This window comes from Anguilla rostrata, chromosome 2 (assembly GCF_018555375.3).
Source record: "Anguilla rostrata isolate EN2019 chromosome 2, ASM1855537v3, whole genome shotgun sequence".
Taxonomy (NCBI): Eukaryota; Metazoa; Chordata; class Actinopteri; order Anguilliformes; family Anguillidae; genus Anguilla; species Anguilla rostrata.
Genome location: NC_057934.1, coordinates 58585185 through 58603022, shown reverse-complemented (window position 1 = coordinate 58603022; position 17838 = coordinate 58585185). Strand labels below are relative to the sequence as shown.

The following is a 17838-nucleotide window of genomic DNA, read 5'->3' as shown; positions in this document are numbered from 1 at the left end:
CTCTCACACACTCACACACACACACACTCACACACTCTCACACTCTCACACTCTCACACTCTCACACAGAGAGACACACTCTCACACACTCTCACACACTCTCACACACTCTCACACACTCACACAGCACTGAAACCGCACACACACACACTCTCTCACACACACACACACACAGATACACACACTCTCACACACTCACACACACACACACTCTCACACAGAGATACACACACTCTCACACACAGAGAGACACACACTCTCACACACTCACACACACACCGACAGACACTCTCACAAACACACCAGCTGCAACCAAAAAGGAGTTACACACAACAGGTAAGTGCTTGGACTTCAGCCGTCAAATTCTATTGTATTTCTAAGCTTAGACTATTAAGGCGTAAACTATTTTGCGGATAAAGGTTTAAAATAACAGATGGGAGTTTGTGTTGTTATGGGTGGAATTATAGACTATGTGGTGGCATTTTGCTTCGATAAGCAATTTTCTTTTGCTTACCACAGCGAAAAGAAAAGGGAGTTTATGAAACAGAAGATTGTATATATTTATACAGGGGGGAAGATGATTGGTTGGGTTTGGTTATGATGTTTTATTCATTAAAAGATTGAATCAGTAGACAAACTGCTTCATCTAAGCAGCCCCTTGGTGGAGCAGAAGGTGAATGCATTTCCATTATCTTTGTGAGATTAATGTCTTCCTCACAGGTGGGGGGGGGGGTGAGGGGGGCAGGGCAATCATACCTCCAAAGGCACCCAACAGAACTTTCTGGTAGAACGGCATGGGGCCTTGCTTGGCCCCGCCCATCATGTCCCGCACAGTCTCGTATATGGCAAACCGTGTAAGGGAGTAGGACATCTGGAGAGTTAGGAAGTGAGAGGGAAAGGGGGGGGGGAGGGAGAGAGAGAGAGAGAGAGGGGGGAAGAAAGAGGGTGGGTAGGGAGAGAGAGAGAGAGAGAGAGAGAGAGAGAGAGAGAAATTAACAGGAATCTTCCTTGGTGCATTGTAGAGGAGCAATAATCTGATCCATCAGAAAGCTGAGTATTTCCTGGAGCAACTGACGTGCCCCCCCCCCCCCCCCCCCACCCTCAGCCCCACCCCCTGGCCCCACCCCCCAACCTCAAAAATGTGACAGCACGAGCTCTTGCAGGATTCAAGCCTGCAGCCTTCAGACTCAAAGCATACTGATTAGTGATACCACCTACATGCACTCAAGGTGAGATATTGTTGGCAGTTTGACATCACTTTCCTTAGCAGTTAGTTATGCAACTATGCTAACACGCCGACTGCTGCAATGCGACTTCTGCATTTTGGTTTGTCAACCCGCCATGCACAAACACACATAAATGCGCATGCACGCACACCTACCCACACGCACGTAGAGCTTCGGAAGCTTTTCTTTGCAAAGCTACTGGTAAGCAAATGAGAAATCACAGCTGGCAATTTTGTGACATACAGCAATCACTGAATGCTGTTAAGTCGGCAGTGTAGCACAGTGGGTAAGGAACTGGGCTTGTAACCGAAAGGTCATAGGTTCGTTTCCTGGGTAGGACAATGCCGTTGTACCCTTGAGCAAGGTACTTAACCTGAATTGCTTCAGTATATATCCAGCTGGATAAATGGATACAACGTTTAAAAAAAATGCTATGTAAAAGTTGTGTAAGTCATAGTGACTCAGCTGTCAGAAGGTCCTTTGTGCCACTCATGCAGTACTTAAGACTAACCACAAGAGGGAGCCCTTTGTGCAACGGGCTTATAATGTAATTTAAGTTTTGGTGCATTTATATCAGGATGGCCTTCAAACCCACTTGCCTCCCTCTTATAAAATGTAGCTCAAGCTGAGTAACCTTTGAGCTTTGGATCTGGCTCAACAATGTATATAAAAACCAGGCTACACAGAAATGTAAATAACATGTAGTTATGTGTGGAGAGGTGGAAGACGTTCTGCCATTTTAAAACAAAAGGTTGGAGTTTGAACCTGTTATAAAGAGCAAGAGTTCTCACATAAACTGTTAGCAGATGTCTGATGTGCAAAGCCCATGCTGTCAGAAAAGACCTGTGCTGTGAGCTCACAGCCAACCTATTCTTCTTTATTTAAATGCTGGAAAATGTTCTAGAAGGTTTCGCCAGCTGATTTCAGGCCGCTGCAGCCTTCTAGGGAGCAGTGATGACGCCTAGTAGTACAATGTAGCCTTTCTCCTTGGGCAGAGAAGTGTGGCTGCAGTTACACTGACCTGCCTGCAGAGGGAGGCGCTGAGCCCATTGTACAGTGCCAGAAAGCCATCGTTCCGGACCACTTGCATGGCCATCCCCACCATCCTCATCTTCACCTCCTGCTGTGTCTGCAGGTGCACCTGAGGGGTGGAGTTGTTTCATGAAAATCATAACAACACAAATCATAGCAACACAAACAGGTTTAGTTTAATTTCATTCTTTGCAAACCACAGATATAATGAAGACATCAAGGAAACAGACTGCACTGTGAGCTGTGCTCCGTTTAAAAGTCTATGAGTGTTGCCTGCAATTAGCCACATCCTCCCTCCCTCTTGATTGGCTCAGCAGTCATATATTTACAACTGACAAAAATCTGCCTATGACCCGAAAACATAGCAAGCAGGGTGGATTGAGGTTGGCCTGTAGTCTGGGACTATAATTAGCCTCACTGACACTGGATTTAACAACACTAATCTGTGTGTGTGTGTGTACGTGTGTGTGCACATCTGTGTGCATACATGTGTACAAATGCTTTTGTAGCTGTTACAAAAAGTGTGCCATTGCGTCATTAGAAACTGACCTATAAAAACCTGGGATTTGCAGGTTTAAACCCAGTGTGAGGTACAGCTGTTGAGTGAGACACTCTGCCTTGTCTCATGTGACCCAGGCGAGCCGCTTCTGCAAACCCGTCCAAAGCATGCCGCACGGAAGCCACAGCGCACACGGGACATCAAAGTGAGTAAACTATTCAACAGAGACTGGTTGGAAAGCAGCAGTTACACATTCTGCCAGACATGGTAATAATTTCAGTGCTGTGGGCGTCACCGTTAAATAATTAGCCAGGGCTCACTGCAAACACCAGGACACTGCATGTCACAAGGTTAAATAAATGACAGCCCCGGCCAACAGCTCTTTACAGTAAATACGCTGTTGCTATTCTGGCTTTATAACAGCTTGAGGTGCAGTGTGAAAACCAGTATTACTGCCATCCGGCTTTTAATCTGTCTAATGTCACTGCTTAAACTGCCCCCAGATAAGCCTGCTCCAACACAACTGGCTGCCAGAGACCATGTGACATGGCTCATCCAATAAGAGACTGGTAGTGCTCGTCTGCAGGATTCTGAACTCTTTTAGGTCAAGCCAGGTGCCACATTCTTGCCAGCGACTGCTTCGAACTGTTACTGACAGTTTACAGTTCAGCACAGTGGTCCAGATTAATGACTATCCTCTGACCTGTACCTAAGCTATTATTGTCATTGCAGAATGTACTGTAAGCTGCTTAGCATAAGACAGAAGCCTGTTTTTTTCCAAAACGTAAAAAGAAAATGAAAGTTGCCAGCGTTGCTGTTTCCTCCAGGCTTTTTAAACACAGATGAGTGTTTGTAAAATTCACCCACATAGACAGCAGTGGGCTCTAACACAAATGCAAATATTTAAAAAGACCTTTAAAATGGTTCAAGGTCAGGCCTGTTTATTTATTACACAAACACAGCTCACATTAAAGAAATGTGTCAGAGCGGCATTCTGAACATACTGTATTCAAAGGAAATGTTTAGTGCCAAGCTCATATTTTGTTGAAAGATTGCACTGCTAAAAGCCAGGGTGTCTCTCAAACACACGGGTCGGATTCCACAGGAAATAATTCAGAAAGGAAGCAGAAGTTCGCTTTAGTTACTTTTCATGTGGGGCTGTGTCAGGTGAAAAACAGACACTTGAAAAACAGACAGAAACACCAACTGGGAAGCAAATAATTTGTTATTAAAAGCAGGTTTTATGTGTGTGAGGACGAGCACAAAAACCTGCTGGAGATTTTAACTGGCCAGGGTGTGAATGCTTTCACATGTTGACAAAAGCAAGAGGGTCCAGCCTGAGAGCACAAAAAAGGGCGGACAAAAGCAAAGAGCTAAAAACCTGGCCCTGTACCACAGCCGCCGTTTGGCGTAACGATATCTTCCAGAACAAACCGCGGGAGACATGTTCGAACACGAAGTCCGCGACACCCTGGAGCCGCCGGAGCTTTCTGGTGTAGAAGTGGTGATATTTTGTTTCCAGGAAGCCAAAAACATGTCCCCACACTGTGACTTCAGATAAGGCAAGGTCTTCCCTTTATCGGAACGCTACCACCAGTTCGCCACAGAAGAGGAGCACAACTCGTTTTTCAACTCAGTTTTCTTACCCCCCCTCCCAAATGTTACCATTGCTTTGATGCCCTTACATGGGAATTTCTCAGAAAGTTACCTGGCAAAAGACACCTGAGGGGAGGGGAAGAAACAGCTAACATGTATACCACTCATTACATTACATTACATTACACTCAAAACGCACGCTCTGGTATTTTCTAGAAAAACTGACTGGGAATGCAGGACAACAGTAACAGGTCAGGCAAGCACAGAACCGAATCATTTCACACAAAAAATCTCGATCAACCTTATCGGCCAATGACGGGCTTAGTCGGTATTCGGTGCACACATAAGCGAAGGGTAGTGCTCATAAAACTGATGCATTAGGATCAAAGTCATTTTAAATATTTGCAATGTGCATACCGCTGTTATGCTTGAAAATTCAGGGGCGTGGTCTGATTAGCATAATTAAATGGTGGATTCTACTGCGCAAGGGTGACCCATGTGGTCAAAGCAGAGATTCCAAGCAGAGGCCCCCGAAACCATATGGCACTCCAGCACAAGGAGCGAGTTTGTGTTGCATAGAACGTGCGCCTATTTCGACTCCTCGCGGCGGTCCTGGTAAATGGGCGCTGCAACAGACTGAAGAAGCAGACAGTGGAGCAAAGGTCGGGTCACCGAGCACGCACAGTCAGCTCCTCATTTCATCAGGAGACCCCGGGGGCTAAGCCAAAGTCCAGCAACGGCCAGTAGGCCCGGGGCAGTGTACAGAGTAGGCGGAGACATCCAGTTTTGCATGAAAACAAACAGGTTACTTTACCGGACTTGATCAATGTTTATTGCGCTCCATAGCACATCATCTGAGCAAAGACACCAGCCGATGCCGTGGCTAAAATAGGAATCAGAGCTGACCCTTTAGAACCTGAGGACTTCAGTTCTGGACCCCTGCCTGATACCAGTTCACACCCCCTGCTAAAGAGGTAGTATCTGCACGGGAAGACACTTCTATCTCCACAGCCAAGATAACGCGATAAAATACCGTATAACGGTCAGCTTGCAGGTGCTTGTCACACTATGCGGGGAATAAGATAAATCATTATGCAGTACTTATGTACTCCACAGGTAAGCACAGCTCCACATTGAGAAGCCTCTTCATTCAATTTCCTCATCGTACAAATAAATCTGAAAAATAATAGATAAAAAAACGCGCATACCAGTCTTACAATGAAAGTGTTTTTGTTAAACTATAGCGTGTGATGGCCGTAATTCGAGACGTACCGTTTCCATTTCGAGCCTAATGGTCTCGCATTGAAGTCAATGTGTGCACGGCACAAGGAAGTGTATTCAACAAGACGGAGTGAGCTCTAACTGGATCCGGATGTAGCCTACGACGCTGAAAGGTTATAATAAAAACGAGTAGAAAGAAAAAATGTAGCTATTTGATTTACGTCATGTGCTTCTTAAAAGCAGGTTGAAAGCATGTTTGCAGCCTAACCTTTAACCGTGGACATCTGATCCATTGAGCTGTCAACATCTGATTAACAGTAGCAAAAAACGTTAATGAGTCGTTTCATGTTATACTAGCACCCGTGTCTTTAAAAGTTTGAATTCATACGCGGTTTAACACAGCCTATGCTATTTATTTCGGACCAGTGTGCGATGGTAGGCTACGGAATCTGTTTTCGCAGTCAGAAAATCGGCGGCCCAGCTTTCCCGTGCGTTAACGCTCGGACCATCGTTCCACGAAACCCCACTCGTCCGTATAATCTTACCTTGACAAGGTCCAGTGGGTGCGTGCAGCAGGCGGCGCCGCAAGAGGCGATGCCTCCGAAATACCAGCGCGAGATCCTCTTTTCTCCCATGTTCCCGTGATGTGTGACTATGCCCTCTTCACCGATCCACCGCTGTAGGAAAAGCTCCACTGCGTTCTCTGACTCGGTTCAGAATGTTGCGCTTGACAGTACGATCCTTGCCGGACCCGCTGCAGTGGAGTGTCTATATCTAATGAATGGCCTTGTCAATCTTCAAACACGGTGAAAGCCGCGCTGTGACTAGTTCCCTGTACTCACACGCCTGCATTTTTGTATTTAAAATGCATGGAGAGAAAGAGGTTAGCGAAAATACACACATGCACAAGTTCAACCACAGCCAATTGCTTGCGCGAGATCAGGAACTGCCTCCTGCAAACAGATCCACCCCGAGTCAAAGGGCAAAGGCTCTATAATCAACCCAAATTGTGCCACCACACAAGCGCTTTCTCCTCCATTCTCTGCATAATCCCACATACCGTGGTTTCATCATAGCTGTGGCGCCTGTGCTTCTTAAAGGGCCATGCGCACTCGCACAACCGACTGACACGCTGGCGAGGATACGTTGCTGCTTTAAGAGAAATATTCACAACACCTTCCGAGTAGTTCAGTTTCTCGGGAAATAATGTTGCGCTGCATTGTGATTGTGACAACACTCGTCTATGGTTTTCAGAAACAGTTATTTGCAACCGACAAACACGAAGATGTATGCTTTCACAGTTTGATGTTGCACTATTGCCGACACCGGTCTTTCCTTCTCGTCTGTCGTGCTTCCAGAAGCAAGCACGTCTCTGCATTACCCCGTCGCACAAATTATTATATTTTTTTTTGTGACGGTCCACAATTACCGTCGTACACGAACTAATGAATAGCTTAATCTTGCTGTGTTAACTTTTCGGGAAATGTACTTTAGACTAACAGTATTACAATTTTCCAGTTACACGCCAGCGCACCGATTAGTCTCGTGATATTCAAAAACTTACGCCAAAAACGTGCAGTTCAGAGGAATGTATGGCCTGCATATGTGTGTTGTGTTTGTGGGTAGATGGGTGAGCGAAGGAGAGCTTGACCTTGTATTAGCCTACCAAGCAAGTGGCACAGCTCTTTAAAGTACAAGATTTGGACACACATGACCCCTATGTGAACCAATTCGCGCGCGCACTGTAAACATTAAGCAGGTGATCCTGGGTTACTTCTCCGCTAAGTGAGCTTTGGCAAAACCATTTCGACGCTCGATCTTCAGTGTATATACTAGAATCTAGTTTAGAAATGGTATATTTCAGAATATATTGGAATTCCAAATGGCCATGTTCGTCCGGTGAAAACCTATAGGCCTACAACTATAGTGTGTTCTGGAAATTAGTTCCGCTACAATCCAGAAACATTAAAGCAATGAGACCGGAACCAGTGAATAATCTTTATTTAAACACTGCGATATGGATATGTGAGTGAGATTTTAGCATAGTTTGGTTACACACACGCCTTTACTCTTTCGAAGAGAATAAAATCAGGTATTACGTGTTTTTTTGGAGTGAAGTTTTATGAACTTCATAATGGGTGGAGCTACAATGGGCTGTCAGTTTCTTACTCGGTTGAATCACTGTTGTTTTTACTCCCCACAGAGAACAATGATTGGTTAAAATCAGCGATTCACTGACAGCAGTGGTTGTTTCGTCTATTTGTTTTTTTTATTGAAGTCTCACTGTTCAGTAGCGTGTACAGCAGAACTAGCGTTTTCTACACAATACCAGGGCACTACAGGTCACAAGACGCCTCATTTTGCACCTGGCGGCATAGTATTATCACAGAGTAAACACACCCACCTGTTAAGAGGCCAAAAAAAGAAAGAAAAAACCGAACGTTTACAGTTGCTATGGAGACACTCCTGGTTGCACCAGTACCACAACGCCAACTTTATCTGCATTATAATAGCTCATTAAACACGGATATAATAAAACCTCAGTGAGATATTTAAGAAAAAAGAATAAACAGGGTGTGGATTGAGAATGAGTGAGCAGACGCAAGATTATTGCAGGTGTGTAGCAACTTCTCGGATTGGACTAGTACACCATCAGATGTTTGGCAGTATGATTATTGCCAGAACACATCCATAATACAAGTGGATGTTCCACACGGGGTGACCATTAACCAGCATCATCTGTAATTCAATGCGTTTCGTTCACGGCAGAGGGCATGTTTCCATTGTTGATTGTCAACATTTACACCAGCTGGTTTCTGAGCCAAATTAGTATACAACACCACAGTTTATAGGGTACACCTAGTTGGTCATTGCCATAGTTACTGCTATCTACATAAAAATCTAGCCCTTCTTTCCAATTATCTCACAATTCTTTGAGTTATGTATCTTGATGGTGGCAGTCAGGTGCTCGTACCTTTACCTCAAGTGGTGAAATTCACTTTTGTAAGTCGCTTTGGCTGAAAGCTTCTGCCAAATGACAACATTTTAAATTGAACATCTCCCACAGGCTTCTGGCTGTACATGTTCTGTGTCTGCCCAACCGACATCAACTCTGCTGTGGTGCTGTTCCAGGCTGGTAGCCAGGCTGGAACAGTGAATTACGGTATTCACTAGCGGACTCAGTGAGGGCCTTCAGTGCAGCACCCACACTTTAGGGGCAGTGTTCCGCACCCCTTACCTGTGCAGGTGTGGGTGGCACATTGGCAACTCAAGGAGAGGCACAACAGGCAATGCCAATTTGGGGAGGAGGAAACAGGGGGTGGAGGGAATTGTTTAAACATTAAATGGGGGGGGGGGGGGTGAAGGATAAGAAACTCTTATCCAGCATGACTTTTAAAAAAAAACGTACAATCCATTCATACAGCTGGATATATATTGAAGGAATTCAGGTTAAACACTGTGCTCAACTGCAGTGTCCTACCTGGGAATCAATCCAGCAACCTTAATGGTACAAGCCCAGTACCCTAACCATTATACTACACTACCACTCCTGTTCAAAAGCTCTGTTCACATTCTGCCCCCCAAAAAACAAAAGCTACCACTGTTTGTTCAACATGTGAGGACACCTCCGGTTTCATGAAATTAAATGGGAACAAAAATGTGGGGACAACAGGCTGCCATAGGCCGACAAAAAAAGGAGTCAAATGCAATTAAAATGGCTGCTGTGGTATCTATGGTGAGCAGAAAAATAGCACAGTTCACAATGTTGACAAAGACAGGCTCAGTTACACTGACGGCTGAGGCTCTTGGGAAAAGGTCTTGTAAGAGGGGTTGATGGGAAGCGAGTTTCAGAGCTTGTGGTTGCCGGGTTACATTTAACCAAGTCTAGATAAAGGTTATGTCATGACAGTTACACAATAAGCCACAAAGCAATATGTACAGATAGAGAAGATAACAGTTCTGCAAATAAAAAGTAATCTGTAGAGATTCACTGCCAGTCATTCTGAATTGACTTGGAAACATTCATTAAAAGATGGTTTGTAATAAAAAAATAAAAAAACTGCATTGTCATTTCCAATATTGCCAGTGAACACACCCCATAAAAGTCATAAAAAAACCAGACCTAAAGGTTAATGGCTACCACAGTTAAATTGGCCAGCTTTTACAGCACTTACTGTTTTCTGCAGTTTTGTCTATATTCAAAGCCAGCTCATTTACATTAGGCCTCTACTAACACACCCTTGTGACTTTGAAGTTGCGAACAGATGCTTGTTAAGGGTGATCCAAGTGTTAGCCTGCTGCACCCAAGTGGACAATTGAGGTAGAGCAGCTTTAACAGAAGCACACTTTTGAAGTACAGCCTGTTTAGGTATACGCACGAGTACTGCCTCCTTCAATAATCTTGATAATCTTGACTTTTTTCCCCCTCTATATGCAATTAATTTTTCTCCCATGAAAAGCAGAAGCCACTTTAACTGATGAAACATTACATGACATGACAGCACAATGACACCTTCCACTACGAGGAAATATTTCAGCTCTTCCTTGTGTTAAATGTTTATTTTCACCACAGGCAAAGGCAATAGTAACCGTCTCCCTCGTACGGGGCTGACAGACAGACAGACAAGACAGACAGAGCCAATCAGCAGGGCCACGCTTCCAGCCTAACGACCGCCGCTCTTAAACATGGAGACGGACGGCCGGACGCCCTTGGGAGGGCGGGGCTACCGTGATGGGCATGGTCAGGCTCTAAGCCAGTGCGAGTTCAGTCTGAGGTTGAGAGCCCGCCTCCCCTGCCCCGCCCCTTCTGCCCAGAGACCTCTTCATATTGTGGCACTAGAGGACAATTTTCTTCCAATTATGTGAAATCTTCCACTGTGTATAAAAAAACAAAGGGGAGGGGGAAAAAGAGAAACGGGGCATATGATTGGATGAACGGGACGTGGGTGGGGCTTTACTCCAGCACCACAGTGCCCCCTGCTGCCTCCAGCGCTGCCTTCAGCTTCTCAGCCTCGTCTTTGGACACATTTGTCCGGATCTGCTGGGGTAGGGACTCCACCAGCTTCTTCGCCTGCAACGGGAGGCAGGGAGTTAGCGGGAGAGAGCAAGGGCACCATTACAGCAGTACTTCATACAGTAAGCAAACCCAATGTGCACAGTAGACACTCTGATACAAGTGACTTGCACAGATAGCGTTTTTTTTTTTATTTATTTATTTATTTTTAAAACATATAAACCCTTTATACCACTGGATATTCAGGTTGGGTATCTTGCCCAGTGATACAATGGCAGCATCCCAGCTGGAATTCGAACCCACAACCCTTGAGTTACAAGCACAGTACCCTAACCATTACACTACACCACCACCACCACCATAATAATAATAATAATAATAATAATAATAAATGTTATGACTGGCTTTCTTTCGTTTTATTCTATTTTGATATGCTACTCTTCACCTGTAATCTTCAGAATCTTACCATCATCTGAGCTGACACAGACTGACAAACAGGCAGACAGATCCCTGGCGTTAAGACAGACATACAGACAGAGGACAGACAGACAGAGCAAGCACTGGTGTCGACACAGACAGACAGAGTGTTGGCGTTAACACAGACAGACAGACAGAGCGAATGCTGTACCTGTACGAGGTTGAGGCCCTGTATGCAGTTCTTCACTTCCTTGATCAGTTTGACTTTATCTGCTGCTTTCAGTTCTGTCAGCTTCACTGTGAAGTGAGTCTGCTCCTTCTTCACTGGAACCTCTTCCTCCTCCACGGCCTGGATTCACACGCGCACACACAAGGAGAAATATGCTCAAGAGTGAAGATGTATACATAACCATAATGCTCATAAAACACAGATAAATCACACATGCATATAAACAGCCTCACCTCCATCTTGAATGAGATCACACACATCATCAGTAGCGGGTAGAAAAAAGTTATGCAGAACACTAATTACATGCTGCGTAAAACCTACATGCACATAAACAGCCATCACAGATACATCACACACAAACAGACACATCATTTGCACACAAACAGCAACCCGTATACACCAACAGAGGGGCGGGGAACAGGAAGTGACTTACCTGGACGGCAGGTGCGGCAGCTGTTGCCATGGCTCCCATGGGCATCATGCCCACATCCTGGATATTCAGTGTTTTCTGGAGGGGGAGTGGAGTTTTTACAGGAGGCACATCAAACCACCCTCTGACCAACAGCCTCTCAGCACTACAGCCTCAAGACCTAAAGGCCCCCGTTGTGGCCCTCAACGTGCCTGAGCAAAAAGGAAGCAGTACACACACTGTTTACGCTCCTGAGCAGCGTGAATTTATGAACACCAGAAAGACCGTCTGATGAAGAGCCATTAGGCTGGAAACGTTACTTGGGAGAATGTACAGTGTGGGAACTCTTCCTTTTTACTTTTTACATTTTTCAGTTCGGCACCTGTCTGGGTTTTCTGTACAATAAACATTGTGTGGATTGTGTTTATTTAAATTTGCTGATATTCACCTGCTCTTATTGTTGTTCTAAAGCTCTTAGACAATGCAACCGAGTTTTGGACCAAGAGACACAGACACTGCCCGTGAAAGGCTGCAGTAACTTGCAGTTTAAATTACAGGTCTAGCTATGCCTAGAGCTAAAGTGATGCATGCGCTTTGTACTCTCAATAACATTAGCCTCTCTACACCTTTGCTATATAAATATTAGCAGCGATTCAAGTGCATAGGGTACACTGTTTCTACAAGGGCCAGCTTCTGGAGGGTAACCAGGGTAATGGGGTAATGAGGATCAGAGGTGGGATGAGTTTATACATGCATCATAATTATTAAATTTCTCCCTTTTCACCCCCCTGCTGGAGTTGTTCTTCTGTATTTCATGTGCCTGATTTCTTTGATAATAAAAAAAAGTCACCACTTTTGGCAAAACGATCCCATTCAAAAAGAGGGCACAGTTACCCGAAAAAACAACAGAAACTCATATTACTAGCAAGGAATTTCATTTAAGCTTGGGGGTCACATTTAACTATATCTCTTCATGAGGGAAAACAATTCCAGTCACATTATTTCTGTGCATCTGACTGTAGCTTTTAATAAGCAGAATAATTCTGGTCACATTATTTCTATGTGCATATGACTGTAGCTTTTAATGAGCAGAAAAATTCTAGTAACACTATTTCTATGCTGTGGCTCCGCCCCCCGCAGCAGTGCTGTACCTTGAGCAGCTCATTGAGGTCAGACACCTCCAGCAGCGTGAGACTGGCGATGTCACTGACCAGCTGCTGAATTTTGGGGGAGTAGCTCTTTGGCGCGCCGTCCAGTGGGGGGGCAGCGATGGTGTCGGACGGACAGGCAGAGCTGGTCTTCAGCGCCCTCAGTCCACACACCAAGGGCGTCCTTGCAGCTCGTCTGGGGAGAGAGCGGGGCTCATCTTCATCATCATCACCATCATTATCGTGACTGGCCTTGGAGTTCTCATTCTCCCAGCCAATGGAAGTCCAGACTATTTGGTCTCAACCTCGCCTGGCTATTAAATATAGTGGTTTGAAGCAAACCGGAGAGGATGAGATTACAATTTTCTTGGGTCAAGATTCCACATAAAACACACAGAGGACTGATGGGGAAGGCCTGAGCCCAACACAGATTTGAAGTACTGGCAATGTCTATGCAAAGGGCTTCATCAAGTTTCAATTATTCAAACCAGGGGAAACAAGGATAAATTTTAAATGGGAAGATATCCATCCCAAAATTATGGGAATTAATATAGAGTTGGTGCACCCTTTGTTGCTATAACAACCTCCACTCTTCTGGGAAGGCTTTATACTAGACGTTGGAGCACTGTTGCAGGGATTTGCTTCAATTCAGCCAGAAGTTCATTAGTGAGGTTGGGCACTGTTTAGGCCTGGCTTGCAGTTGGCTTTCCAATTGATCCCAAAGGTGTTGGTTGGGGTTGAGGTCAAGGCTCTGTGCAGGCGAGTCAAGTTATTCCACACCATTCTCAACAAAACCATTTCTATACGGACCTCCCTATGTGCCCAGGGGCATTGTCATGCTGAAACAGGAAAAGGCCTTCCCATAACTGTTGGGGAAGCACAGAATCATCTCGAATGTGACTATATTACATTACATTACAGGCATTTAGCAGACGCTCTTATCCAGAGCGACTTACACAACTTTTTTTTTTTTACATAGCATTTTACATTGTATCCATTTATACAGCTGGATATATACTGAAGCAATGCAGGTTAAGTACCTTGCTCAAGGGTACAACGGCAGTGTCCTACCCGGGAATCGAACCTGCGACCTTTCGGTTACAAGTCCAGTTCCTTACCCACTGTGCTACACTCCGTCCTGCAGCATTACGATTTTCCTTCACTGGAACTAAGGGGCTTAGCCCACATCACGAAAAACAGCCCCAGATAAAGGGGTGTCCAGAAACAATTGGTCATATAGTGTATGTGTGTTTGAATGCTTCTAGTGTATGTGTTATGCGTGTTTGTATGGGTTTATGTATCCACTGGCTGCACAAAGAATTTCCCTTTGGGGAAAATTAAGCTGAAGTTGAAGAGTGGGGCAATCTGGAGCATTGGCAGTGGCCAGTTTGAAGTACTAATACAATAAATCTGAACTGGTGGCTTTGTAGCTGTTGGGCTCATATCACACATATATGAGACTGCTTACGGGGAAGAGGAGGTGAGGGAGAAAGAGTAAGAGGAACGGTTTAGCACTAACAGTATTGCTCCTGGACTGGTTTCTTGTCAGGACTGAGCCCTTAACTTACTGACCTTATAAATCACTGACTCAGGTCCCTGAAAACAGACCCGTCACTGCTGTCACCTGAAAGCACTGGCACTTGACACAGAGTAACTGGGTAGCCGTGAGCCAGCATTAGCCCAGTAGCAGCAACTGGGGCTCGGTCACGTTTCGAGCCTTGCTCTCAAACTGTTCTCGTGTTAGGACAGGACAGGCCCTGCTGGTGAATAATCAGGGCTAGCAGAGACACAAATATCGCTCAGCATTATCAGTAAAGGTCTGCCAAGACCGGAGAGGGGCAGACACTTGATTCTCCATTGTCAGACCCTGGTTTGGACCAATCACTGGTTTGCAAGGTCTGCAGGCCAAAAACTAGCACAGGTCTTAGAATGAAGGCTTCCCCTTTAATATCTGAACTGCTTAAATGTGTCAGACAAGTAGATGATTTGGCTTTATTTAGTTTAAATTCCAAGGATACACCATAATTAAAAACGCCGTCTATTAAACGAGGATTATAAACACTTGTTCAGAACAAAACAAAAAAGATAAAGCTAACTAAAAGCGAATTTGCTAACTTTAACTAGCTAGCCACCACAATGTTTACGCGGCGTAGCCCTGGGTAATAAGTCTGTTCATGTCTACAGGACCGGCGTTCTGTTCCAGCAATCAGACATTTGTACTGATACGAGAAGCCATAGGGCAGTCAGTATTATTACTGCTCTATGGCTTCTCGTATAAATACAAATGTGTGATTGCTGGAACGGGCCGCCGGTTCACCCACGTAGTCGACCAGTTCTCATCAGCAAGCAAACGTTCGCTCCACAGCATTTCCGCAAGGCAACAAGCTAGTTAGCTAGCCATCAAGGAACAGTGGTGCAAATTTGAATGAACACTGGTTACATTAAATGGCTACTCGCATTCTCCACTTCAGTGCCACGAAAACGACAATCATCGTCCCACTTTAGGCTGCCGCTCACATTTGCAAAAAAAGCTCAACTGGATAGCAATTATCTCACTGTCCTTGAGTACTGGTACAGAATGCCGCACCGGCGGTTCCGTTATGTCACAGGTTCGGGTTCACTCCGGCTTACCGTTGCGTCTGTGCTGCGATCCGCAGCGCGGTCCGGATACAGTGTCGAGTGCAGTACATATTTGTTATATATGGTTTGTGATATTTCTTGGTTTTGGGATCCTTGGTCCGTTTCTGCCTCCCTAACAGTCAGTTAGTCTGACACTCATGCAGCACATGTCTTCCTCCAGTTTTCACTCACTGACCTACCCACAATGCACCGCGCACCCTTCAAAATGCAACTTTATTAACAAAGACATTGGGGAGAAGATATGTCAAGAAAATGTATAAAAAGAAATGGCAATTATGATTTACAAAGATGTGGTTTCGTTTAGAAAAATAAATAAATCTGGATCAAGTTATATGCAGAACCCTTTAAGTATATATGAAAATATATTTTATTGTTGACGTTGGGATAAATTTAATCATTTCATGTCGTTTTCCCCATCGAATTAAACTGCACGTTATCGCTTTTTCTCATAGCCTGCCATTATTTTTCATTCGCCTTTTTTATTTGGGGAGGAGTGCGGGACACAACTGTTGCATTCCATCAACCATTAGCCAGTCATTTAGTCAAAATGTACACCACGTACCTAAACAAGAAAGCCAGGGGGGCTGGCCCTACTAGGCTAACGTGGAACCCACTGAACTGTGGTGGAATCCTCTTAAACAGGTAATCCCAGGCTGTGCCGGCCGACAGATCAGAGGCATAGATTTGGTGGGGAACAGACAGGAGATTTTTCACCCCCAATATTTCCATATTAATTGGTCCCTAAACTCTCAGACTAGCGAATATGTTTGTAGGACTTTACGTTTGACCACGCGAGACAAGGTGATCCAGAAGTCCCTTTACACCAAAGTTCAAACCTACACCCACGGGACAGCTAGAAACTGAAGCCTGTTTGTTCGCCATATCCCTCAGGTCAGAAATAACTGCACGCTTGGTGTATAGATGTCCTTACTACGTTCAGACCAGAGCAATATATTTAACTTGCTCACGAAGGCATGCCTCGCGACCTCGTTCGCCCTTTGCTGGAATGTAAATCTGATAAAACGGGAGTCGATGGCTTTCGCCTTTCTGCATATTCACTCAAGTTCTTTTTATATGCATCTACTGCAGAGAAATTGTGTGTGGGTGGGGTATTTATGTCTCATAATACAATTCAGTACTTTAATGGTTCCGCCAGTTTGTGGTGTGCGTATCAAAACATTTGCCCGGCCAGTCGAGCCCTAGTTTTTGCTGTGTTAGTTTAACCCAGTATGGACAAAGATACTGGTTTGGATATTCGGATTCAACCTCGCCTGCGGTGATAGGCTTCACGGAACTGTAGGAAACTGGTTTGGATCACGTGCAATTTCACGGTGCATCCGATAACTGGCCCTGTGTATGTGTACCAGTGATTACAGTGGAAATAAATACATTATTATTATTATTATGGGAAAAAGCTATCTTTCAGCAGATGCTCTTATCCAGAGCAACTTTATTCTGTCTACACACTAGAACACAAACGGTAGAAAGACGCATCCTCAGTCTTCAGCAACTATGCAAAATCCAACTCGCCTTCACCATTAACATATATCACCTCATAAATCACCTCATAATAATTTCAACATTATGTGTTCACGTGTAACAGTTCACTTGTTTCAGTGAATGGGAAAAAGAAAAATAATTAATACCCTTTGGCCATTTAGCAAATATTTTAACCAAAGCAACTTAAAAAAACTTACGTCCTTTTCACAAACAATATTTTGCTGCTGGATTATAAAATGGATAGTTTACTGAAGCAACTGAGGTCAAGTAACTTGCTCAAGGGTGCCCCAGCTGGGGATCAAATCTACAACCTCAGAGTTGCAAACCAAGGTCCTTACCCACTATACTGCACTGCTGCCCTAATGTTTACATCTTTGGCTGAACAAGTTACAGTTTATGAGTTGTTTAGTTCTTTGACGTTTTGACAGCTGTAAATTTAACATTTAAATTAATTTGAAATTCAAAATTGAATGATCCTCAGCACCATATTCAATTTTGCCTTCAGGGTCTCCAGCCCAAGAATAATAAATGTTATTTCATAAATATATGACTGGCAGAAGAGTTACCAGTTCTCAATAAAGTACATACACGGTTCTGAAAGCACTTTTCATTTCCCACACGCAGTATTTAACCAGACATAAAAACAAACAAGTCCAAAGCTACTACTTAATACCCCACTAACTGATAGACTTGTCATTGTAATCAGAAAACTTAGACCACTACTGACCCAGTGAGTTTATATCTCTGTAATTATGTTAAGTATACACAAGTGAGTGGACTACATTTTGAATAAAGTCACGAATAACGCATTATCATATGTGCAGTACCATAAGTACAGCATACCACACTACCGCATTCTGAACAAAACAGGTCACAACAAATTTAAAGACCACAAAACAGCAGGATA

At 44.4% G+C, this 17838-nt stretch overlaps 2 protein-coding genes across 4 annotated transcripts in view; both read right to left on the bottom strand.

Annotated features, from left to right (window-relative positions):
- The window catches only part of LOC135249276 (mitochondrial dicarboxylate carrier-like), a 16750-nt gene extending 10049 nt beyond the window's left edge, over positions 1 to 6701 (bottom strand). For all 3 annotated transcript variants that reach the window (XR_010328623.1, XR_010328624.1, XM_064324765.1), the window contains exons 1-3: positions 6120 to 6701; positions 2248 to 2367; positions 757 to 871 (exon numbers count right to left, since the gene is read on the bottom strand). Coding sequence is in view for 1 of the 3 variants with exons in the window: in XM_064324765.1 (XP_064180835.1) it covers positions 757 to 871; positions 2248 to 2367; positions 6120 to 6209 (325 nt within the window). In the remaining 2 variants the exon portion in view is untranslated. The remainder of the gene's footprint in view (positions 1 to 756; positions 872 to 2247; positions 2368 to 6119) is intronic.
- A 3418-nt stretch (positions 6702 to 10119) lies between these two features.
- Positions 10120 to 15631, bottom strand: mrpl12 (mitochondrial ribosomal protein L12). Its single transcript, XM_064324767.1, has 5 exons — positions 15423 to 15631; positions 12795 to 12987; positions 11668 to 11742; positions 11217 to 11354; positions 10120 to 10645 (listed from the first exon to the last, which is right to left on the bottom strand). The coding sequence occupies exons 1-5, from the start codon at positions 15479 to 15481 to the stop codon at positions 10529 to 10531; spliced, it is 582 nt and encodes a 193-aa protein (XP_064180837.1). The 5' UTR covers positions 15482 to 15631; the 3' UTR covers positions 10120 to 10528.
- Between the last annotated feature and the right edge of the window lie 2207 nt (positions 15632 to 17838).

Bases quoted from the DNA above. Each gene is read 5' to 3' on its own strand.
- mrpl12 (XM_064324767.1), bottom strand. From the start codon at position 15,481: ATGTACTGCACTCGACACTGTATCCGGACCGCGCTGCGGATCGCAGCA. The intron at 12,988-15,422 runs GTAAGCCGGAGT...CTCTCTCCCCAG, and splicing joins ATCGCAGCACAGACGCAACG to ACGAGCTGCAAGGACGCCCT. The intron at 11,743-12,794 runs GTACAGCACTGC...CTCCCCCTCCAG, and splicing joins ACCTCAATGAGCTGCTCAAG to AAAACACTGAATATCCAGGA.